Genomic DNA, 26306 nt, shown 5'->3' with positions numbered 1-26306 from the left:
CTCCATCTCTTTTCTCTCCCTTTTTCCTTTTCTTTTCTTTCTCCTCCTCCTCCTCCTTTTCCTTCTTTCTTCTACACCTCCTTCTTCTCCTTTTCTTTCTCCTCCTCCTCCTCCTCCTTTTCCTTTCTTCTATACCTCCTTCTTCTCCTTTTCTTTCTCCTCCTCCTTCTCCTCCTCCTCTTCTTCTTTTTTTCTCCTCGTCCTCGTCCTCCTCCTCCTCTTCTCCCCTCCCCCTCTTCCCTTTATTCCAAGCACTTACACCCCCATTTTAAGAGGCAATCAGGTATGGAGAAATGGTTGAAACTGTGACCTGTGCCAGCCAATTTCTGTAACCTGTGCCAGCCAAATCTCATTTTAGATATGAATATCTCAGATGATCTCAGATGATGCTACCACCCAGAAAATCAGGGACAGACATTTCTAGTCCAGGCCACCCCAATCCCTTCTATATACAGCCTTACAAATCCCACCTAACTTTTATTGTTAAAAAAACCTGCCACATTCGGAGAGCATGGGATGCCTAAGAACTGAAAGGTAAGCATCATATAATTAAAACGAAAAACTCACTACCGGAGGAAATAAACCTGTGAGAGCCTTCAGGTCAATACTTCTCAATTATAGAAGAGTTTATGCAGATTACTGAGAAGTGCAGACAGTTGGATTTAAGAGACCTAGGAAAACCTTTCTTCTCTTGTCAAGGCCTGTTTTACAGCCAGGTTTATTTTAGTACAGCGTTGAAATTTAAAAGTGCTTTAATGCAGAAAACTTAGGACAACTTGACTTCAAGTGGTGGGAATCCTTCTGCCTTGAATTTCCCCAGATCCAGGTTTCATATGCATTTGTACGGAAGTCATGTTTCACGTATACCATTCATGATAATTCTACACATGCTTTAGAAGCTGTTTTAAATGGCACTTCTGAAATGAGCAGGGAAATCTCTGCAGGCATTAACAGCCCGCTGCATGCAAGAGAATGTAAATGCTGGAATTGATAGGGATTCTTTTAAAAATAGAAACAGAAATGATATTTTAGGAAGCATTTGTTATTGGAGGAGGGAAGAAAATGGCGTTTGGTATATTAAATGAGTGTAATGCTTTATGATCCATGGCACATTTACCTAACCCAGGTATCTCCAAACGTGGCAACTTTTAAGACTTGTGGACTTCAACTCTCAGAATTCCCCCAGCCAATAAGGTTGGCTGGAGAATTCTGGGAGTTGAAGTCCACAAGTCTTAAAATTGCCGCATTTGGAGACTCCTGACCTAGCTTTTACATGGTTAACAGAAAGGCTAACAGAAATAGTTTCTTGCTATCGTTCAAGGCAAGAAAGAAAAATATTGCTCCAATTGTAATTCAATACAGCTATTTCGGAAAACGCCCAAGGAAAAAGAATTTTCTTCCATTTTGTTTAAAAGCCTGTAAAATTCCTACAGTCTGCTTTTGTGAGATATGGAATTGGCTCGTTTCATACCTCGTCCGTGTTGTAGATGATCTGCAGGCCGGATGAAATCATCTCCACCAGGTAGAGTAGGAAGAGGGATACAGCATTTATCTGGACGGAGGGGAAAAAAAAGGAAAAGATAAAAGAAATAATCCTGTCAAAAGAAGAAGAAAAAATTAGCCAGCCCCGTACTATGATGCCTGCAGTCAGTGTGTCGAGTAAAATCAGAAGGAATGAAAATAACAGGTGTAAAATGGAAAATAAATGCCTGTATCTGGAAGAGGTTGATAATCCCTCACGTGCTTAGGAGCTGGGAGCTTCCTATTGTAATTTTTGCCTTGTGTCCCTGAGTTGTAATGACATGATACAAAGCACGGTTCAGGGATCAGAGATACCTCTTCAAGGGGCAACAATGGTTTCCTTCAGCATTCGTTTTAGAAAATACTGGCTTTCAAATAAAACACGAAATTCAATCAGTTTGGGTTTACGGTATTTTAAAAGTTATTTATTTCATTATCAAGGATGCCCAAATACCCTCTAGAATAGAATGAGGCAACCAGCAGCCCTCAACTTAATTTCAAAATTGTTTTGAAAGCATATTTATCAGTAACAGTTCTATCTTTGCCCACTAGAAACATGGAGGCTACAAACACCTGAAGATGGTCCAAATGAAGGCTTCCCTCCGCAGGAAATCTTCACCAATATTATGAGGAAGAGAGATGGGGGACCTCTCTGCCTGCTAGGATAAACTTCTTGTTATCTTTGTATAATTTCACCCAGGGGGGTTTCTTGCTCTTCCTTTAAGGACTGACGGATTAGATTTCCTTTGGATAGGATAGGATAGGATAGGATAGGATAGGATAGGATAGGATAGGATAGGATAGGATAGGATAGGATAGGATAGGATAGGATAGGATAGGATAGGATAGCCTTTATTGTCATTGTACACCATGCATACAACGAAATTGATTTGAGCCTCGCTGGTGCGATCAATGAGAAAAAATACAAACAACATAAATAGCATAAAGAATAATTCCTATGCAAGTAATTAGGGGGGAAAAAGAAAAAGAAAGTAAAAGAAAAACCAGTCATACATTTCCGTGTGTGCATGAAGTGATTGTGGTTGTGTTTAAGAGTCTGACAGCCCAAGGATAGAAACTATTTTTAAACCTATTTGTTCGGCTCGCTATGCTTCAATGTCTTCTGCCCGATGGTAGAAGTGCAAAGATGGACATTTGGACCATCTTCAGCATCTGATTCGTTAGATTTGAATTACGTTGATGAAAAATGACACTGTTTTCTTCTGTTGACGTCATTATCTCTTAGATGCCAGCCCAGCGGTGAAATCCAATTTTTTTTTAACTACCGGTTCTGTGGGCGTGGCTTGGTGGGCATGGCAGGGGAAGGATACTGCAAAATCTCCATTCCCACCCCACTCCAGGGGAAGGATACTGCAAAATCTCCATTCCCAACCCACTCCTGAGGGAAGGATATTGCAAAATCTCCATTCCCACCCCAATCTGGGGCCAACCAGAGGTGGTATTTGCCGGTTCTCTGAACTACTCAAAATTTCCGCTACCGGTTCTCCAAACTGCTCAAAATTTCTGCTACCGGTTCTCCAGAACCTGTCAGAACCTGCTGGATTTCACCCCTCTGCCAACGTGTCATTTGCCAATGGCAATTTTCTACAAGACATTATGGCTGGGGGAATAATGTCAAAGGAAACAACCGCACGTCAAAAGACTGCCCAGATTGCAACATGCTGAATGACATCCGTTCTTTCACCTGACAACATAAAGAATAAAAAGTCTTCCAAATGAAATCCTTTGGTTCTCTTTGCTTTCAAGGAGGCAAGCCGTAACAACATAACTACAGTTAAACAACTGCCTTTTCCACAGCAATTCCCCATTAAAACATAAGCAATAAAAATAGCGTTGACAAAAAAAACCCTACATTCCCCAAACTAAAAAAAAGCCATAGCAGTTAATTAATTTGCGATGCGATGCGATGCCTAAAATTCATCAAATTGCACAGCTCCAGAAACAAACTATGCCCAGCAGGAAATACCATTGCTGCATTATCATGTACAATATTGTATTTAACAGATTAACAGAGTTGGAAGGGACCTTTTAGGTCGTCTAGTCCAACCCTCTGCCCAAGCAGGAGAACCTAAAGGTAAAGGTTCCCCTCGCACATATGTGCTGGTCGTTCCTGACTCTAGGGGGCGGTGCTCATCTCCGTTTCAAAGCGGAAGAGCCAGCGCTGTCCGAAGACGTCTCCATGGTCATGTGGCTGGCATGACTAAATGCCAAAGGCGCACGGAACGCTGTTACCTTCCCACCAAAGGTGGTCCCTATTTTTCTACTTGCATTTTTTACCTGCTTTCGAACTGCTAGGTTGGCAGAAGCTGGGACAAGTAATGGGAGCTCACCCTGTTACGTGGCCCTAGGGATTCGAACTGCTGAACTGCCGATCTTTCGATTGACAAGCTCAGCCTCTTAGGCACTGAGCCACCACGTCCCTCAGGAGAACCTACACCATTTCTTATTTCAAAGGGATTCTGAAGATTTTCTGAGGTAGGGAAAAAAAACAAAAACCGCAGCCGCCGTGTTAGAAATGCCTTGTTATTGCTAAGGGAACATTCTAATCTATTCAGAGTCAGGAACGAGATTACAGATAGTCCTTGACTTTCCACAGTTTGTTTAGTGACCGTTCAAAGTTACAACGACATTGAAAAAAAGCGACTTAGGACCAGTTTTCACACTTACGACCTTTGCAACATCCTCAAGATCATGTGACCAAAATTCGGACGCTTGGCAATCGAGTCATATTTATGACAGTCGCAATGTCCGGGGGGGGGGGGTGTCACGTGATCCCTTTTTGCGACCTTCTGACAAGCAAAGTCAGTGGGGAAGCCAGATTCACTTAACGACAGTTTGACTAATTGAACAACTGCAGTGATTCGCTTAACGAACGGTGGCGAGAAAGGTCGTAAAATGGGGCAAAGCTCACTTAACAAATGTTTCACTTAGCAACAGAAATTATGGTCGTTGAGGACTACCTGTACTGTTATCCAGTGGTGGGTTTCAAAAATTTTTGCTACCAGTTCTGTGGATGTGGCTTGGTGGGTGTGTCAGGGGAAAGATACTGTAAAATCTCTATTCCCACCCCAATCCAGGGGAAGGATACTGTAAAATCTCCATTCCCTCCCCAATCCAGGGGAAGGATACTGCAAAATCCCCATTTCCTCCTGATCAGCTGGGACTCGGGAGGCAGAGAATAGATGGGGGCGGGGCCAGTCAGAATTTTTACTACCGGTTCTCCGAATTACTCAAAATTTCTGCTACCGGTTCTCCAGAACTGGTCAGAACCTGCTGAAACCCACCTCTCCCAAGTAAAATTGACATCTGACAATCCAAAATCCGGCCTACGCAGTAAGGAAACTCCATTGAATGGAGGAAAGGAAAGAAAACTAAGAATTAAATTAAAAACCCATTAACTTTTAATTAAGCGGCTAGGGGTGTTCTGGAAGGGGAAATTGATTCACCAAGCATAACCAAGTATCCAGATCAGCAATTCTTAAAATCAATCTATAAACCTATTTTAAGGTCTGCATTCCACAGATCCAAGCTCGTCGTGTTTCAAAGACAGCAACAATTCATTTCGGCCATTACCCTGGTATTGTTTACACTGAATTATACAGCAACAAATCAGACTGCAAAACAGCTTGCTGTTGTTTGGTAGGTTAAAGCAGGAAAATCAATTTGTCAAGCTCCATAATTGAAGACATTTTTAAAAAGAACGGTAGCCTTTAACTAAACAGCAGGAAGGAAATATTCAAACTCACTCTGGCTCTGTAGTAGATTTTTTTGGTTTTTGGTTTTTTTTTTTAAAAAAAAAAACACCAACGTTTCGTACCTGTAGATGACCATATTCCTCATGAGAAAAGACCTCATCACCTGTGTGAACGTTGAAAATAGAATGCAGACATTTGGAGGGCTTAGGATCCTGCTTATATTGCTGAACCTGGGGAAAAAAAAAAAAGATTACATGTAATTCCACACAAATATTTGGATGAGTCAAGCTACCGACAACGAAGTATCCACGAGCCACTAAACATCCACCACAGTTGGATTTCTAAGAAAAGCACTTTGAGTTTTTGCAGCCGTTACCTGTTTCATTTATCATTTTTACTTGGCAAAAGGTAAGGGTTTTAAAACTGCTTCCCAGAAGGGTAGATTGGAAAAAGCATCGTGTTGTGTAATAGAAACGCAGCAACGGCAAACATGGCATTGAATCAAAGGCAATTTCTTCTTTCTTGCAAATATTACGTTTGTTTTTTTTTAAAAAAAAAACCATTTCCCTGGAGGGATATCAGGAGCAAGGGAGTCCTGCTGTTACTTTGCCATTTTCATCTTGGCACTTATGAAAGAATGGCGAATGCAAAAATGGTCTTTTTATCTAGGGAGGGTCAAGTCTTTCCCATACAGAGTCGATGGAGATTCTCAGTCATCCAGGTCATGGTTTCCTCAAAGGTGCTTTTTAACAAGAGGCAACTGGATTTCCTTGTTGTTTTTTTTCTTTGAAGACATTTCATTCAATGGTGGGTTTCAAATTTTTTTACTACCGGTTATGTGGTGGGCATGGCGTGGCTTGGTGGGCATGGCAGGGGAAGGATACTGTAAAATCTCCATTCCCTCCCCACTCCAGGGGAAGGATACTGTAAAATCCCCATTCCCTCCCCACTCCAGGGGAAGGTTACGGCAAAATCCCCATTTCCTCCCGATCAGCTGGGACTCGGGAGGCAGAGAATAGATGGGGGCGGGGCCAGTCAGAATTTTTACTACCGGTTTCTCCGAACTACTCAAAATTTCCACTACCGGTTCTCCAGAACTGGTCAGAACCTGCTGAAACCCACCTCTGATTTCGCTTCTCATCCAAGAAGCTTCTTCAGCTCTGACTGGATGGTGGGGAATGGAAGGATTTATATTCCTTGCAGACAGATGATCATTTCCATTTTTTTTTTAAGAGAGCCGTTGAGGCCACTTGGAAGTTTATCTGTGTACTCAGGGTCATCTGAATAGCGCAAAATAGTTCCTGTTGTTCTGCCCCAGCTCCGGATTTCCGAGGATATTGACACACACCAACGGTCCTTATCAAATTTATTAAGTAGCAAGAATAAACAAGACCAGCAAAGGTTGGCAACCAGCCCAGAAAACAAGATATGATAAACCAAAATACTCTGATAATAATACCAGTTGTTTCCAGCAAGAAAGCACTAGCTGCATGTGACTTAAATAGGCTAAGGGAGTGGCCAATTATCCTCAAACCTTACTCTTGAGGAGACCTCCTCCTCCTGTGTAGCCACTCCTGCCTTTTGGCAGCCCTGCGTGCTCGAGCATTGAGGAGAGGCTTCTCCACTTCGCTCTCTCCACTTGAAGGAGCCTCTGGAGGTTCTGAAGGCCCTGGCTGAGTCTCTGCCTCTGGCACCACGTCCTCTTCAGCCTCCTTGCTGTCCGACACGAGCGCTGGCTGTGCAGGCTGCTGGTGTGACACCACACCAGCCTCCTCTTCGTCGGGATCAGCCACGATCCAAGCAGGCCACTGGCGGGCCACACACCTGTAGTCTGCAATTTTTCTGAAAATTCAGACTACAGGAACCAGGAGCACTACTGAGGACACAGATAAACCTCCAAGTGGACTCAACGACCCTCGAAAAGGATGCAAATGACCAGCTGTCTGCAAGGAATATCAATCCTTCCATTCCCCACCATCCAGTCAGAGCTGAAGAAGCTTCTTGGATGAGAAGCAAAATGTCTTCAAGGAAAAAACAAGAAAGTCCAGTTAATTGCCTCTTGAAAAAAGCACCTTTGGGACAACCACAGCCTGGATGACTGAGAATCTCCATAAACTTTTAGCCATGCACTTTGGGATGAAGATCCCTCGAATGGGATGGGAATATGAACAGATTTCCAGAAAAAACATAGCCATTTTGCTTTCAAAAGGACCCGTGCTTAGAGAACAATGCTATAAAGTAAAGGTTCCCCTTGCACGTATGTGCTAGTCGTTCCCAACTCTAGGGGGCAGTGCTCATCTCCGTTTCAAAGCCGAAGAGCCAGTGCTGTCCGAAGACATCTCCGTGGTCATGTGGCCAGCATGACTCAATGCCAAAGGCGCACGGAGCGCTGTTCCCTTCCCACCAGAGATGGTCCCTATTTTTTCTAATTGCATTTTTTACGTGCTTTCGAACTGCTAGGTTGGTAGAAGCTGGGACAAGTAACGGAAGCTCACCCTGTTACGCGGCACTAGGGACTCAAACCGCTGAACTGCTGACCTTTCGATCGACAAGCTCAGCACCTTAGCCACTGAGCCACCGCGTCCCTTAACAATGCTTTACCTTCTCACAAATACCCAAGGATGTTTACAGCGGAAGCTCAATGCCGCCCGTCAGAAGAAAAGCAGTATCACGTAATTACAGCAATATTAATACAATCAGGCAGCAATGCGAAACCGCTTACAAAAGGCACTGGCGGCGGTATAGCAAACCATTAAAACGACAAGATCCAGAGTTGTAACTATTTTCCTGGGCAATGAACATTTCTCTCTTCACTAGTCAGAAATATCGCCTCATAATGGGATTCCACACCAGTGTCATTTGCCATGCGATTGTTGTGATTCACTGCTGTCCTTTGCACACACTTTGATCTGCAGTGTTCATTCTGGAGACTCCAGAAGGGATACAGAAAACATCGTGGGGCTTGTCCGATTGTTGTACCACCAAGGAGATTGGTGGTTATTACTTTTGGAGTTGGGCTTTTATCCTTGGTAGGTCACTGAGAGTGAGTCAGCAGCCATATCAATTTTCTTGAGTAAGTCATAAAAAGACATTCTGTTCTAAAGCGTCCAACTATGCGTTTCTACCACACTTTCACCCCAGAACCCCACTGTTTGCGGGACCTCCATTCATGTTTCCCATCATCCTTCTGGCTATTACTTGGGTCAACCTGCCACCCTATCTCAACTGCCATCCCCAAAAGCAATTAAGCAGTCTGAGGATTTTTTACAATTCAGAACCACAAAGCAGGAAACCAAAGAGAAGCTTTTGTGCGCAGTACATATTTTTATATCCATCTGTGTCTGCCTGCCTGTCTCTCCATCTGCCTCTTTTCCTACCTACCTACCTACCTACCTACCTACCTACCTGTGTCTGTCTGTATCTGCCTCTGCCTACCTGCCTACTTACCTGTGTCTGTCTGTCTCTGTCTGTCTCTCTACCTACCTACCTATCTACATGTTTCTGTATTTCTGTCTGTCTCTGATTCTCCATCTACCTACCTATCTATGTCTGTCTTTCTCTATCTGCCTACCTACCTTTTTCTTTCTCTCTACCTGCCTCTCTACCTATCTACCTGTCTGTCTGTCTACCTCTCTACCTATTTCTGTCTCTCTATCTGCCTCTCTACTTACCTATCCTTCTTGCGTCTGTCTGTCTCTCTCTCTCTCTCTGCCTATCTACCTACATACCTTCTTGTGTCTGTCTGTCTGTCTGTCTCTGCCTCTCTACCCTGTTTTCCCAAAAATAAGACATCCCCTGATAATAAGACCAATCGGGCTTTTGGGTGCAGGCACTAAAATAAGCCTCTCTCTGAAAATAAGCTCCCCCAAAAAAATATTTAAACGCAGAGCTGGAAATCAGGTAAGATGGCAAGAGGAGTCCCATCTTGCTCCACATGCCCCAAAATAATAAGACCTCCCCGAAAATAAGGCCAAGCGCTTATTTCGGGATTCAAAAAAATATAAGACAGGGTCTTATTTTCGGGGAAACCCGGTACCTACCTACCTACCTCATACTTCTCAACCGCCCATCTCCCACATATGTTTCTCCAATACAATTATATTTAAAATAGGCTCCTGAATCGTAGAAAGAAGACATTAGCCTTCCAGTTTAAGTTTTCTTAAAAAAAAAAAAGCCTTTAAAAAAATAAAAAGATCAGAAGGAGCAGGGTGACAAGAGGGGTGTTCTCAAGAGCACAACGATGGGGATCTGAGTTAGGCTATGTACAGTTTTGCAAATGGATTGGAAAGTCTGGAGTTTGATGGCCGATAAATTCAAATAAATAATAAAATCCGTTGAGGGTCTGGGTATGAGCAGGTTGAAACGTGAGTTGCTTGTACGCTTTTTTTTCCCTCTGAGGGGAATGTGGCAGGTGCAGAAAACTTCTTGAGGTTCAGAAGCAGTGGGGGAATCCTCCGCGGTGTTCCACCAGTTCACTGCCTGCGCATGAGCGATGCGCGCCAAACACACACTGTGCACGCATGCACAATGTGCACCAAATGCACACTTCGCACGGAAAAAGGAGGCTTAAGAAGGTAAGTAGAACAGCGAGGGGGGGAACAGCTGTGCCGCACGATTTAGATCACGCAGCACAGCTGATTGTTGGAAATACCGGTTCGCCTGAACCGGTAGCTTTTATCACTACCGGTTTGCCCGAACCGGTGCTAACCGATAGCATTTAACCCCTGTTCAGAAGGCAAGAGAGTGAACCTTCTTTCATCCTTAGCTAGAAGATCACCAGAGGACTCTAGGGCCATAGGCTGGATCTGGAAAGCCAAGAACATTCTGGAAGAAAGCAACAGCGAAAAATCCTTCAGGTTCATGTCACGAAAATGCCCTGGGCCTACCCTGAAGTTCCCAAGATATAAGGATGTCTTGAAGACATCAACGGTTTTGGTTTATTCTAGCATGTCTTTAAATAATTCTAGAACCAAATAATTTGAGGGTATTTCTTATCAATATTAAAACTTGAATTCTGTAGGTGCAATATATTATTTTCTTCATCCTGGGTTTGAGTTGGGGGATATATATATATTTTGGCAATATTCTGAAAGTTTTGTTTTGTTTCTTTCTTTTTAAAAAAAATCCTTTGTCCATCTCTCTTGCTTTATTTTTCTCTTCTTTTTTGCCTTGTAACCTCCACTTTTCTTCCATCAATTCCGCTTTAATTATTCCCTTTCATGCCAGAGCTGCGCTACAAAATAAGAGGTGACAGACTCCGCCTGCCTTTTCTGTAAGTTCAGGTGCAGGGGTGTTGAAAAGGTAGGTTTCATCACATCTGCCGTCCCAAATATCAGGAGAATAACGCTGAGTAATTGCTGGCATATGTCACCTTGTAGGTATTGGAGGGAAAAAAAACAGAAACTTCATAGATAAATCAGTAGCAAATTTACAGTGTTAGCATCTGCTACCAATTGTTCATTCTTATTCCCCTTCGCTTAGCATTGTGGCAACATCAAGAAAAGAAAAATTTACTATGTCAAAAGAAATTTTAAACCACAATTAGCTAGAGGTTGAAAGCTAAAATGACAGAAAAACAAGGTAGTGGAACTTACTTACCTGTGCTGAGTTTTTGTTTAAGCAAAGCACAACATAGTCAAATTTAATATCAATACGACTTTGCGCTCATGACACGGGTCAGCCAAATAAAATGAAGCTATCAAGGTGTAATGATCAGGTAGATTAAACGACTTCTTCAAAATCCATCAGAGGTGGGGAGATGAGTTGGGTTTTTATGTCTACGTGCCCTAAATGACTGGCACTATTAACACAACTTCGCATTTTGGAATGAGATTACCTCTATTGTAGCATAAGGTTTGAAAAGATATTTCATGATAATGATGCGCGATGTCAAGGCTAGATAGACAAATTATAGGATTGTTAAATAGCCCTGCCATCAATCGAAAACATTAAGTTTTATATTAGTTTGTTATTCTAATGCCTTCATTCCGGGCACTTTATTATCATCCAAGCTGCCTATTTCAAAATCTGAAGCCGTGGAGCTCCGTCGGCTCAAACAATCTTATTTCCAAGTAGATCTTGCTTTCAAACATCCTCTGAAAGAATGTCATTATGAAAACTCATCTAAACAGGAAGATTTTGCTTTTCTGCACTCCCACCTTGATGTTGTGACCAAGTAGTTATTACCAGACACAATCAGTCCTAAAGAAACAATATCATTCCCAGCTTAGTCCAAATTAATTCCAAAACAAGTCCTTCAGAAAAAGTCCTTTGGCCTTATCACAAATCTTTATCTTCTTTGGCACCCTGCCAAAGGCTTTTCTTGGCAAAGCCCATGAAGTTTAGAAACAAGAGACACCGACAAGAAACAAATGTAGCAACGTTGCTTTCCTACAAAGAGCCCAAGAGCTGAATTCTAACATCATTACAAGGAAAATAATACTACTAGAAAAAATAAGATTTAAAATTACTTTATAGGAAAATATATATATAGTCTTCAACCAACACTAAACAGTGACCAGTAACAAATTCTAACTTCATTACAAGGAAAAATAATCTATACACAAATTTAAGGCAGGAAATTCTTTTTCCATTTCTGACACAACAGGATCCTCCTGGGACCCTGAACTCATAAATAATCTTTTCTGATTAACTGTATCAAAAATGATTGAACACCATGTCAAATAAATCCGTATCAAAAGGGAGAAATGCCATCACTTCAAGAAAGACCTTGTCAAACTAAATTTTTCAGAACTGATAGAAAAGTAAAGAAACATGTCATCCCTTAAATAGCATGGACCCACTGCATTTTTAAAACTCTCTGCTATTTTGGTAAAGATTTAATGAGAATAGAGCGGAACCCGGAAACAACCACCATTTGAAGAAAAAGAAAGCATGCTAAATATTATTTTTTCCACCTTTAAGGTATTTTCCCTGACTAATTGGGAAGGAGGCCGCTATGCCATAGATCATCTAAAAAAAACCTTGCAAATTAAAAGGGTATAATTTAAAAAGTGGTTATATGTGTAACTTAAAGCGTAAAATGTAAAATGCTGGTCACCAATGATTATAACTGGGACACCAGAAAAATGCTTTGTGCTTTGTCATATACAGTATGTATGTGTGTGTGTCTGTGGGTGCATGCATAATGGTTGTTTTTTGAGAGCTGAATGCAACAAAATTGCATTTTAATGCATGCTGATTAGTGTACATTTAAAGTGACAATAATGTTTTTATTATTTATTCTATTCTATTTGATGTCAAAGGTGGCTGTGCGAAAGAAGTGATGCCAATTCTTTTTCTGGGTGGGAAAAATCAGAATGCACTGGACTTGTCTTAAAATTACTGGAATCCTGATTTATTTTAGTAGGCCTTATGTCTGAAGTTGATACTTAGCAATAAGAGCATAGTTGTTGTGGCCCGTATGCGGCCTGTGCAGCTAGTAGCTGATTAAGACAGCGAGGAGGCTGGTGTGGTGCTGCGCCAGCAGCCTGTGCAGCTGGCACTCGAGTGGGACAATGAGGAGGCTGGAGAGATGTGGTGCCAGAGGCGGGGATTCAGCCAGGGCCTTCAGAACCTCCAGAAGCTCCCTTAAGTGAAGAGGACGAAGAGGAGGAGCCTCTTCTCAATGCACGGGCGCACAGAACTGCCAAAAGGCAGGAGTGGCTCCTCAGGAGGAGATCTCCTCGAGAGTAAGGCTTGGGGCTAATTGGCCACTCCCTTAGCCTATTTAAGGAGGAACGCTAACTGAAGCAATTTGCAGGGAACAACTTTGTTCACATTCCTTCGTGTCTTGTCTTGCTTATCTTATCAGCTTCCTGTAAATTGCTTCTGGGCATTCTGCCAACCACAGTAAGCTTTCAGTTATTATTCTTTGAACTCTTGGCGGCTGTTAATGCAGTTAATTAACAGCCGTTGTTGTAAAAGACTGATTTATTTAGTAAACCAAGGTTTGAACGGACTTTGTGTGTGCTGCGTTCTTTGGGGTCTGTAGCTGGGACAGAACACCTTCTGATTACCTTTTGTGACCTTCCGATCTTTTCTGATGGAGAAGCCAGATTGACTTAACAACCATGTTGCTAATTTAACAACCGCAGTGATGCGCTTAACAACTGTGGCAAGAAAGGTCGTAAAATGGAGCAAAATGCGCTTAATAAATGTCTCACTTGACAACATATCTATTTTGGGCTCAATTGCAGTCGTAAGTCAAAGACTTCCTGTATTGCATTTCCAACACTAAATCAACCAGCAGCCTCTGGCTGGCCCTCAGTTCAAGTTCTAAATGTTATTAAAAGAGGGTTTGCTTTTAAATAGTTGATTTACTATGTCACGCATGTCTTCATCTGTGGCTTTTAACTATATTAGGGCCAGAGCCTAGAAATAAAACTTTTTTTTTCTGGCAGCATGCAAACTGGCGTCACATCTATGACCCTTTTAATTTGTTTGCCGCCAAAACCTTTTAATGCTTACAATTAACTTAATCCTCTAGAATTAAAGTGTCTGCTGCTATCCATAATGCGACGTTTTACCTTATCAGCCTGACGCATGTAGCAGTAGAGAATTCCTCGCATGCATTTTATAGCAGAATGCTCCAGTTCGTGGGTTCGTCCCTTGTCGTCATCGATACGCCTGAATAAGAGAGATAAACCCATGAAACAAATTAGAAATTCGTTCAGAAGGAAGTTGAAAGCACCCACAGCCCTTTTCTTTATTTTGATAATTTAAGTATTAAGGCTGTTTTGATAGAGTGACACGAGCTAACGCAAACATTCTCCGGCCCGATCAACCTTGCCAGAATAAAAACCAACTCTTAAAAAAAAAAAGAGAGAGAGAGAGACAATGACTAAGCCAACAATGAAGTGTGGCTTCTTAAAATGAAGAACAAGTCATTCTTGCAAAGAAACTTTTGTCTCCCTCTGTCTTCCTATTTTAAAGAAAACGTGGATATACTGTATAATTATGAGCTACAAAATGGAAAAGAAAGAACAGTATTGTTTACACGATGGTGATGTTTGAAAATGTTATTTGTTTATTTAAGAAAATTTATATGGCCACTGAAACTCATTCTCAAGGACTCCAGGCGGCTCCCAAAGATTATTAAAAAATCACATATAAAAAACAATAAATAGTGATAAACTCTACATGGCTTTTCAAAGTTGTGCTGGCTGGGGAATTCTGGGAGTTGAAGTTCACACATCTTAAAGTTGCTAGGTCTGAGAAATACACGTACATACAGCCTCTTTTAAATCCTTGCCTCACTTAAATCTTAATTTTCACGTACTGTTTTTTAATCTTTTATCGTACACCTCATGGAGTCCTTCTGTGAAGGAGATGGATGATTCCAAAATGCAATGAATGAATGAATGAAGGAAGGAATGAATGAATGAATGAATGATATTCTTAAACTCTCTGGTTCCATGGTAGAGAAAATGGATGCAATAGGAGTCACTTTTAAGCATACATAAAATTGGCATCCATTGATTACATTTTACCACTTTAAAGGCTCTTTCCTCCTATTACGGATACTCTTTATTGATTCTTTTAATCCCTTCTCTCTTCTTTTAAATTTATACCCTCTAGAGTTTTGTGAACTTTTAAGAAGTACGTGTGGTTAATATGAAGGGGGGGAAAAGCATTCGCTGCCTTTCAAAAAAAAAAAAACCATTAATCACAAACCTTCAGAGCAGAAACATTATTAATAACAAAATCGATGATCAGAAGAGGCGACGCGATAAAAAAAAGATTCAGAAGCAAATTAATAACTAAACCTCTCTACGGGGGCATTTTAAAACAGACAGGCTATAATAGAAAAGCATCTTGCTTCTTGTGGGGGGTATAATTTTTGCCTCAATGTGACAGACAGATCATTCAGTGGGTGTCCCATCAATCAAAAAAAATATGACAAAGTTCATTAATGCTGTTTTCCAATGCTGTCTATATGTAAAAGTCCTAAGTTCCAAAAAGCTGAAGCACTGAATCCCAGAAGCGTGAATAACTATTAGAAAGATTCCAGAAGATCTGCATTGATCTTCAAAACTTGAGATCTCACATTTGTCATGGTGAAAGAAACAAATGTTTCAACGACAAAAACAGGATCAAGCCCATGGAAATCAGGAGATTCAGACAGTTTAAATGAATATAAAATTTATTGCAAGCTTAGGCTCCAAAAAAAAAAAAGAAAGAAAGAAAGAAACTAAATTGAAATATGCTTGGAAGGCAAACCATTGCCAAAAGCTTAAGCTCTCTACAAAAATCTGACCTACTAACGGTCAAGGGAAATGAGTGGGAATTAAGAAGGCAGTCAAGGTGGGCGCGCAGGGACTCGTGACTTATGACGTGCTTAACCCCTCCATCAACAATTTCAAGATGTGCACGTAAGTAAAAGCGACAGAAGCCCTAGCACTCTTTTCATCTGATTTTTAATATATTCCGCTTAACACATCTATTGCCGAGTGTTTTATAGTAGTCCTAAACACAGGCAAATTAAATTAAAGATATACATTTTGAAAGTTGACATTTCCAACTGCAATTAAGCAGAACACCTTAGGTATTTATTCTACTGGTTAAGAACAGTGGGGCTTTGATTTGCAGTTACCAAGGGTACTTCAGACAAGTACCTATCATTAGGGGAGAAAATGAATAGGACAAGCTTTTAAAGGAGATTAGTCTCAGCAAGAAAAAAATAATTGTGAGGGGAAGGGGGGGAAAAACCACTTGCAAAAGACAGTATTTCAAATGAAGGCAGTGGGAAAAAAGCTATCCAGCTTTCGAAAACAGCAGAGACCACTGTTTAAACCAGAAGGAAAGGAAAGCCTTCACTGAAATAAGATGTTGAGTCGCTTGGTGAAGGTGATGACTTAAAAACTAGGAGACGGTGAGTTCTAGTCCCACCTTAACCATGGAAGCCAGCTGCTGGACTTTGGGCCGATCAGCAGGAAACAGTGAGTTCTAGTCCCATCTTTAGCCATTGGATGGCGGTGGACCGATCACTAGGAGATTGTGAGTTCTAGTCCTGCCTTAGGCATGAAGGCCAACTGCGTGACTTCGGGCCAATCACCAGGAGACACAGTGAGTTCCAGTCCTGCCCTTAGGCATGAAAATTGTCTGGGTGACCTTGGGCCAGTCCCTCTGTCTCAGTGCGAATAGAATAGAATAGAATAGAATAGAATAGAATAGAATAGAATAGAATAGAATAGAATAGAATAGAATAGAATAGAATAGAATAGAATAGAATTCTTTATTGGACACACACACACACACATATATACACATACAGGGCATATAAAGAAACACCTTTCTTTTAAAGAAATCTTTTTCTGGGCTTCCGCAGCTGTTTCATAAGCTGCTTCCATCTGCCTCTGCCACTTCCCAAACTCAAAGACCGCAGGCAGAAAAATTGCAACACAATCTTCAAACAAACAAACAAAGAAAGAAGCTGTGTGGAGTTTATTTGCTTTTTTTTAATTGAATTTTAAAACTCATGAAAAGTAGCATGCCTAAAAGAGCGAGCTCAGTAAGACGAAGATATGGAAGATATCAAGAGAAAGGCAGAAAATGGAGTGGCGCGGTGGCCTAGAGGCGGAGCTCTCGCCTCACAATCAATAGGCTGTGAGTTTGATCCTAGGTCGAGGCAGATATTTCTCTCTCTGGGCACAATGAGAATAAATCTGCTGAACAAAACTCCGCATTGGGGACAGGAAGGGCATCCGGCCATTAAAACACTCTGCCAGCTCCATTCATTGCCCAGACTCCACCCCACAAGGGATTATGGGGTTCTTAAAGAAGATGATGATGATGAAGAGAAAGGCAGAAAATGTTAAAAGACACCAAAGACCTCGGAAGTGTTAGAAAAAGATCAAAGTAGCCAGTTTAAAATTCCCAATAATCGCTGATAAATTCCAACATGAACCTAACACACTTGGTCAAAAAACATAGTAGTGCTCAGACAGAAAAGCATTTAAAACTGCACTCAGTTTCATCCAAAAATTGTAATAACCTGTCAGAAGCAATTAAGTACTGCAGCATGCACTGTGAATCAATCAGCTTCTTAAAAAGCACTATGTAAAAAAAAAGTCTTAACCAAATTAAACCCACTGATTTCAGGTATCACATTACATTCATGCAAGAAAATGCAAGCACAGAATGTGAAAGAAAAGAGGCAGCAGCATCATCAAATCAAAAGACTGAGGGGGGGAGTTACAACATTTTCAAATGGTAAAACCAATGATAGCGATAAATCCCCAAAAATGTTTTTTGATACAGAATGCCATCTCTTTGGCAATGGACAGCTTGAATATAACCCGTGCACTGCTCTGTTTTGCCCCTATTCTCTTGTTTCGGTTAACGTTATTTTTAAAATATTTCCTACCTGATTTGTGGAAAGTTCAGACTGAGCACCAATGCATGGTAAAGCCCAGATTTTAAGGTAGGTTCATCAGTTGCTATGGTAACAGCATCCAGCCCTGAATCCCGCTGTTGTTATAATTGACCATCTTTTACAGAAAAGGCAATTTTATATTTAATTATTCAGGGTGTTAAAAGTACTATAAATGATTCATTCCTTATTTATTCCTGGTGTTCATTTATTTATCTTCTTTTTTTTTTCTAAGTTTTGTTTGGTTACTTCAATTTGTCGCTGTCTTTGGGATCCTAGACGTGGGAACTATTGAGCCAAAAACCAAGAGACAGGAACTGTGTAATTAATACAGCTATTCAGATATGCCAACTTCTTCTTATTATATTTTCAAAGAGCCATGAAAACATGGTTTAAAGATCGTTCAGCCCAGATGATTGACACATCAAGGCCTTGTGGTTATTTTTTATCAGGTTTTTTTTTAATGTCTTAATTTTATGCAATTATTTCAACATCACTCTGAATTTTTGGAAACGGAGCAACATGCAAACAGAAGTAATTAACAAACAAACCTCTTTCAATTACTTCTTTCATAGAAAAGATAATTAAACGCATCACATTCTTTTAACTAAAAAGGCTTAACTGATTTGACGTGGAAATAATCATAGACTGGGCCTGTTCATGTAGAAAGTAATATGGCTGGTGTCTAGCCAAATAAATATAATACAGAGAATTTGGCACTGGTAATTTTTATTTTTCTGTTTTAATTTATGGCAAACAGAAAACTAACCTATTCCAGACAAAATTTGCAGACTTTTTTCCACTGCTAACCTAGTTTTATACAGTATTAGAGTAACCGCACAGGACAGATCTCAATGGAAAGACTTCAGTTTAAAGTGGACGAGTCCTTTTTGGCAACTTCTATTGCCTAATCCTGTGGTTTGTGCACAACTGTCAAGGCAATTTCCTATGTTGCAAAGTGATTTTAGTACTTTTGAGCCATTGTCACAAACTCTTCTAGTAGCAGAAGTGAAAGAAGAAAGCTTGGATTTTTCTACACATAGGTAAAGGTAAAGGTTCCCCTCGCACATATGTGCTAGTCGTTCCCGACTCTAGGGGGTGGTGCTCATCTCTGTTTCTAAGCCGAAGAGCCAGCGCTGTCTGAAGACGTCTCCATGGTCATGTGGCCGGCATGACTCAACGCCAAAGGCGCATGGAACGCTGTTACCTTCCCACCAAAGGTGGTCCCTGTTTTTCTACTTGCATTTTTTACATGCTTTTGAACTGCTAGGTTGGCAGAAGCTGGGACAAGTGAGCTCCCGTTACTTGTCCCAGTTTCTGCCAACCTAGCAGTTCGAAAGCTCACTCCCATTACACGGCAGGAGGGATTCGAACCGCTGAACTGCTGACCTTTCTATCGACAAGCTCAGCATCTTAGCCACTGAGCCACCAGCATCCCTTTCTACACATAAACAGTTATAAATTACAATTGATCTAAGAAGTAATTGTCTTTTATGGCCAAGAACAATCAGCAGATTTTATTATTCGGCCCACTGGTAAGTAATCCTTTGGTCAAAGCTCCTAGGATGATATACAGAAGTACAAAATTAAAGATTACAATAAAAACCGAGGTCAGTTAAATATAATTTAACAAAGAATGAAAGTATACCAAATTCTAAAACTTACTAATGCTAGGAAAAACCTGACTAGTAAAATATACACCAAGTTGAAAGATTTGAAGTTAAGGTTTAGAACAGGGGTGTCAAACTCGATTTTACTGAGGGCCGCATCTGGGTTGTGTTTGACCTCAGGGAGGGGGAAGCATGGCCAGGGTGGGTGTGGCCAGTTCGATATCACTCGTGTCAGGGGCGCCTGTGGTGGCCCAAGTGCTCTGCCAGCGAAAACAGCCTCCCAAGCTCCGTTTTCGGCTACAACAGCCTCCTGCAACCCTCTGCCAGCAGAAACAGAGCTTGGGAGGGCAATGTGCAGCCCTCCCAAGCTGCATTTTTGCTGGCAGAGGCATCACGGGCCAGTCCTTCGCTGTTTCCAACCCCGCGGGCCAAATCTAAGCACCCTGCGGGCAGGATCCGACCCCCGGGCCTTCCGTTTGACACCCCAGGTTTAGAACATAAATTTAAAAGCTAAATATAGAAAATAATAGAGACACGATCTAGAAAACAAGAAATAAATAATCTAGAGAACCTTTTATTTCATTTACCTTTTATACAACATAAAGCTTCAAGCAAAATTAGGTTGTTGTCATGAAGAATATACTGATATACAATAGATACAACAACTCTGTTTACTTTAAGAGCTATATAATTAGGAAACAAATGGGGTTGACTGTTGATACCTGTATGGAAGTTCCACTGATTAAGTAATTCAAAGATGCCTAGTTTAAGGTATCATCATTACATAAATGTGTTCTATTTATGTTTTAACGTGGGTTTTGAATAACTTGAAGGCATTTTTAAGCACTAGCTTTGGTTATTTTACTTTAACGCAGACTATTTTAAGACTACCTTACTCAAGACAGGTGGGATGGTCATTCATTCTCTTCCTGCAACAGCAGAATTGACGAGAATTGACTAAATAGCTTGATTAGAGGACACTGTCTATAAAGCAAGTACATAGTCCTCGACTTACAACAGTTCATTTAGTGACCATTCGAAATTGCAATGCCATCAAAAAAAAAGTGCAGTGGTTAGAACACAATATTGAATGCTAATTCACTGTTCACTGCCAGGAGTTCGAGCCTGACTGGCTCAAGGTTGACTCAGCCTTCCATCCTTCTGAGGTGGGTTAAATGAGGACCCAGATTGTTGGGGACAATATGTTGACTCTGTAAATCGCTTAGAGAGGGCTGTAAAAGCACTGTGAAGCAGTATATAAGTCTAAATGCTATTGCTATTGCTATTGCTGTTCTATTCCTTCTTCTCTTCTCTTCTCTTCTCTTCTCTTCTCTTCTCTTCTCTTCTCTTCTCTTCTCTTCTCCTCTCCTCTCCTCTCCTCTCCTCTCCTCTCCTCTCCTCTCCTCTCCTAAATCTTATTCTATTCTATCCCATCCCATCCCATCCCATCCTTTTTAAATTCTATTCTATCCTATTCTAAATCTTATTCTGTTCTATACTAAATTCTATTCTATTCTATTCTATTCTATTCTATTCTATTCTATTCTATTCTATTCTATTCTATTCTATTCTAAATCTTATCCTATCCTATCTTGTCCTGTCCTGTCCTGTCCTGTCCTGTCCTGTCCTGTCCTGTCCTGCCCTATCCTATCCTATCCTATCCTATCCTATCCTATCCTATCCTATCCTATCCTATCCTATCCTATCCTATCCTATCCCTAACCCATTCTATCCCATTCCATTCCATTCTAAAAATAGCCCTTAGCCCGATCTCTTCACACAAAATAAAGGTCCCTGAGAAATATATTTTCAAGGCTTGGCTCTGTTTTAACCCTTTAGCTGCTCCCTAAATGTTTGGGCTTGGGATTTAAGTGGAATGTACAATTAGTGAGACAACATAAGAAACTGTCCGTTTACCTGTAGGCCAGGGCCAGGGCCCAGACGCACGCAGCACAGTAAAGACTATCATGGATCTTTGCTCTCGGATTCTCCGTGCAAGTTTTGGTGGGGAAAAGACCGGTAGTCGGACTTTGGAAAATTAACACCGTTGCCTTGACTGCCAAGAGAAACAGAAGAAACATGCAAATTATTATTTAAACTGTTTTCAAACTTAAGCGTCTTTTTTTTCCCCCATGAGGCAAAAACTCCCCTATGAATAAGGTGAGAAATATACTCCCCAAAGTACGTTGTTGTTAATTTCCCATGAGAGTTGCTTCTCCCCCTACAGTTTCCTTTAAAAAAAATCTAATATTCTTGGCAATGTGAGTTGATTTTGGTCCCCTAAGCTTTGTCTACCCTATTAAAAAAAGTAGCATAACTGCTATAGCTTCCTTCAGTAGAAATTCCTTGAGGTATCCTATAAAACACGCGACCAAGAATTGCAGCACCTGAGGAAAATCAAAGTAACGTTTTCTCTGAAACTTGGGAATAAAAAATGTCTGGAAAATGTCTCATTTGACTGGGATGTTACAGAGGATTTATAACAATCTGTTCTACTGTAGAAATATTTTGTGGATAACATATGTTGTTGTTGTTGTTGTTAGTTGCGAAGTCATGTCGACCCATCGTGACCCCATGGACAATGTTCCTCCAGGACTTCCTGTCCTCTGCCATCCTCTGGAGTCCATTTAATCTCACACCGACCGCTTCGGTGACTTCATCCAGCCACCTCGTTCTCTGCCGTCCCCTTCTTCTTTTGCCCTCCATCGTTCCCAGCATGAGGCTCTTCTCCAGTGAGTCCTTCCTTCTCATTAGGTGGCCAAAGTATTTGAGTTTCAACTTCAGGATCTGGCCTTCTAAAGAGCAGTCAGGGTTGATCTTCTCTAGGACTGACTGGTTGGATTGCCTTGCAGTCCAAGGGACTCGCAGGAGTCTTCTCCAGCACCAGAGTTCAAAGGCCTCAATTCTTTGGCGCTCAGCCTTTCTTATGGTCCAACTTTCACAGCCATCCATTGCAAGTGGGAAAACCATAGCCTTGACTATACGCACTTTTGTTGGCAGGGTGATGTCTCTGCTTTTTAGTATGCTGTCTAGATTGGATAACCTATAGACACTCACTAAAGGAAGATACAGGTAGTCCTTGACTTACAACAGTTCATTGAGTCACCGTTCAAAGTTACAGCACCGCAAAAAGTGATTTAGGACCATTTTTCACACTTATGACCATTGCAGCATCACTACGGACACACGATCAAAATTCAAACACTAGAGAGATGACATATTTATGATGGTTGCAGACAGTGTCCTGGGGTCATGTGATCTCCTTTTGCGACCTTGTGACAAGCAAAGTCAATGGGGAAACCAGATTCATTTAACAGCCGTGTTACTAACTTACCAATCACAGTGATTCACTTAACAACGGTGTCAGGAAAAGTCATAAAATGGGGCAAAATTCATTTAACAACTGCCTCGCTTAGCAAGAGAAATTTGGGGTTCAATTGGGCTCGTAAGTCGAAAACTACCCGTAATGAATAGGAGCAACACTCAAAATGGGTGCTGGCAGCCATTTTCTCTTTCACTTTTCTTCTCTTGGGCTCATCCCCTTTTCTCTTTGTGAGACCTATCCCGCTCTCTCTTTTGTTACTTTTTATTCTTTTTTTAAAAAATATTATTTATTGCTTTATAAAAAAAATACAAAACAGTAAAACAAACAAAATGAAAGAAAACGAAAGCAAACATTCAACCCTAACAACAAGAACAAAAAGAAAAAGAAAAAGAGTGTACAAAAAAAGAGGAAAATATGATCGATTAAATTTAACATTTAGGATCCAGCCTGGCTGGGTGCTAAAAGAAAACAAAAAGCACTAAATTCTCCTCCATATAGGCTACAAAGTAGATTGAGATTTTATCAGAGGCCTGAATTTATCTGTTGAAAAATCAAGCACCACACGCAATTCCTTGTGAGAATCACAGATCTCCCAATTCTGGGGAGGGCAAGAAATTAATGCAATATGCATTTTAAGATGAGCAACTATAAGCTTATCCAGTTTGCGGTTTTGTTTTATTTTTGAGAGGGAATATTCCAGAAAGTGCAGATCTTTTAATACATTAAAAGGTCTGTGCTTTCTAGAATGTTCCCCCTCAAAAATCTATACAAAATCTCGAAAAACATACACAAAAACACTTTAAAATAAAAATAAAATAAAACAAAATCACAGACTGGATAAATTAAAGAAAAACACACACATTTGAGAATAATGCTGGAAATTGCGTTTACATTTTGACACCAGCTCTTAAAAAAATTAAACAATGTAAAAGTGAAATGAAAGGAACAGAAGTTGGAAACATGAGAAGCTGGTGAAATCAGTTTGACAAATTTACCATTCACCCTGCAGAGTGATGAGGACATTCGCACTTTCTTCTTCCCAAATAAAAACAGAATATTTTAGCATGCATTTGTTGTAAAGCTATCCTAAGAAACTAGACATGTGACAGTTTGATGGCATTTTATTATTTGATGCTTTTGGTCTTACAGCCACATCTTTCCATCAAACATAAAAAAATTCTTTAGTAATTTGTAAATACTTTCAGTCATTAAACAGTAACAATTCAAATGTTATTGAAAGGTACATGCTATTTATTGCCCAATTGTGATTTCTGATTAAACCCACCATTTTAGAGAAGTCTGCAAACCTCTCTCCTTTTGAAAATTATTATTTATTTATTTATTTATTTATTTAGGCTTTATATAAATTGAGGAGATTTGTATTGAATGGTGCGAAGGAAGTCATCAATTGTTTTTGAGAAATTAACATCAAGGCTGAACATTCCACCAATCAATCAATATTCCTTTTGAAAGTCATTTATAACTCCTACATGAGGAAGTCGTTGGGGGAAAGACAGTATTGCTTTTAAAAACAAATCACAAACCAGGTTCAGAAGAAGAAAGGGCATTTCTTAAAATACAGCATTTCCGAAATAATTATATTCACTGCACCATTACGGCAAGCAAGATGGTGTACAGTTAGTTTCTTGCTTATTTTCCGGATAATCGGAAAAAGTAACTGTATGGCCATGAGCATTACTAATATTAAGCATCATGTGAAAATTCAACCCTAACAATTACCCTAACAATTAACCTGTCTACAGGTAATTATTGGAGGAAACAAATCAACAGCAGCGCAGAGTGAATATGTGAATTTTTTATGATCCCAATTACATTTAAGACAAGAACGTAACATCATTTATCTTTGCTCTCTCAACTTTCTCAAAGCGGAAAATAATTTTGTGTGACTTACCTATACAATAGTAATGATCCAATTTATCCCACAGACTCTCTGCATCTGGTCTTAGCAGATCAATGCTTTTCATGGGCTCGTATACAGAGCCTAAAGGAAGAAATGAGGAGGCCTCGATTACTATCACAGCAAAGAAACAAAAACAGAACTGCAGGCCTCCTGAAAATATTCTCAAGTATGCTTTCGTTTACTTCTATTGAGTTATTTGTGTTCAGCTGTTATGCCTCACTTTTCCAAAAGGTAACCAGGAGAATCCACGGAAATAAAAACACAGCATTCAGTTAAAATGTTTATTTTGTGGAGAAAAAGAAAAAAAACCCACTTTTTAGAATTCTTCTTTGCAGGAATGTACCCAGTCGGTATTTCCTGGGTATTGAGAAATTTGGTATGAAGTATGAATAATAACTTATGCAATCCAATCAAAACACTGAACCAACTCTGCATCCACTTACAGTATTCAGTCAAGATGAATAAAGAATAGCCGAGATGAAAAAGGTTATTATTGAAGTGTCAAAGTTCTATAAAATATTCTGAAATAATCAGCGAATAACACATGTATGGTGACCAATCTTGCAAAATAAATTTAGGGAGGCTGTCGTGCATTCCAGGAGTTACTCTTTAATGCTCTTCACAGTCTCGCAATGCATAACGACAATTTGCGATGGAATAAGGAATCAATCAAGATGCATTTGAATGTTCAGTTGATATGTCCAAAAAGTGCTTTTCAAAAGGCAACTGGACTTTCTTGGGGGTTTTTTTTCCCCTTGAAAACATTTCGCTTCTCACCCGAGAAGCTTCTTCAGTTCTGACTGAATGGTAGGGAATAGAAGGATTTATTTATTCCACGCCATTCAGTCAAAATTGAAGAAGCTTCTTGGATGAGAAATGAAATGTTTTCAAGGGAAAAAAATAATAAAAGGTCCAGTTGCCTTTTTGGGAAAAGCACCTTTGGGACAACCGTGACGTGGTTGATTGTCTGAATATCTCCGTAGACATTCAGTTGATTTGATTGACAATGAATTGAAACTATATAATAACTTTATTGTCATTGTACGTGTATACACAGTGTGCCCATACAACGAAATTCACTTAACACCCAAAGACCAGATCCAGCACACATAACAATCCCCAAACACACCCCCACCCACCACAATTCCCCACCCCTAAACCACCCAAACATCCACTCAACAGACCAAGTAAATGCTGTCCAACATCTCACTGATGGCGGCCCTTTAGTTCATTGTTGAGTGCAATTGTTTACATCAATCAGATAACATGGAAATTAGCCCAGAATCTTCAAATCTTTTATGGATCTAATTTTATGGCTCCTTGGTGCTTCTCTATATAGAAAGAAAAATCTGACCTTTCTCATCTCAAACATCACCTTCTATTTTCATGTTCTTTCATAATGAGGTCTCCTGAGGAAGAAAAGAGCTATTGACAGAAGCCCTTTATTTATATGACTTTATTAAAAACGGGCTTCCCTTTTCAGCTCTTGACCACACATTATTGACTGTGACCTGTTTCACTTAAGGGGAACTCCGAATGAAAAGGCGCTCCGCGGGAGAAATTCCCTCTTCAATTACAACACCACGTAACAAGATGCCCTGATCCACTACAGCAAATAATATCTCGAATCTTCACATGAAAGATTTTAAAAAGGGTTTTATCCTTTATTTCCCAATTAGAGGTCCAGAACGCAGCAGAGGCAGATGATAATTTTCAAGATTATCATTGGCTTGAATGTGCTGTTGCTGGACAACTTTTGAGATTTTACATCATGGGAGCTCAAGTTTAGGGGTATTTTTGAGCGAGAGATAGAAAGACTTCTTCACAACTGCATCATGCA

The 26306-nt window shown here is 40.3% G+C and overlaps 1 protein-coding gene across 3 annotated transcripts in view; it reads right to left on the bottom strand.

The window, feature by feature from the left end:
* Positions 1-26306, bottom strand: part of PHKB (phosphorylase kinase regulatory subunit beta) — a 117654-nt gene that overhangs the window by 81099 nt on the left and 10249 nt on the right. For all 3 annotated transcript variants that reach the window (XM_070953242.1, XM_070953241.1, XM_070953240.1), the window contains 5 exons: positions 24458-24547; positions 21138-21276; positions 13766-13865; positions 5360-5467; positions 1472-1552 (listed from right to left, as the gene is read on the bottom strand). In XM_070953242.1, coding sequence (XP_070809343.1) covers positions 1472-1552; positions 5360-5467; positions 13766-13865; positions 21138-21276; positions 24458-24547 — 518 coding nt within the window. The remainder of the gene's footprint in view (positions 1-1471; positions 1553-5359; positions 5468-13765; positions 13866-21137; positions 21277-24457; positions 24548-26306) is intronic.

Source organism: Pituophis catenifer, unplaced genomic scaffold (genome assembly GCF_029215685.1).
Source record: "Pituophis catenifer annectens isolate HBS135680 unplaced genomic scaffold, rPitCat1.0.hap2 SCAF_13, whole genome shotgun sequence".
NCBI lineage: Eukaryota > Metazoa > Chordata > Lepidosauria > Squamata > Colubridae > Pituophis > Pituophis catenifer.
The sequence above is the reverse complement of the archived record's forward strand: the minus strand, read 5'-3'. Positions and strand labels throughout refer to the sequence as shown.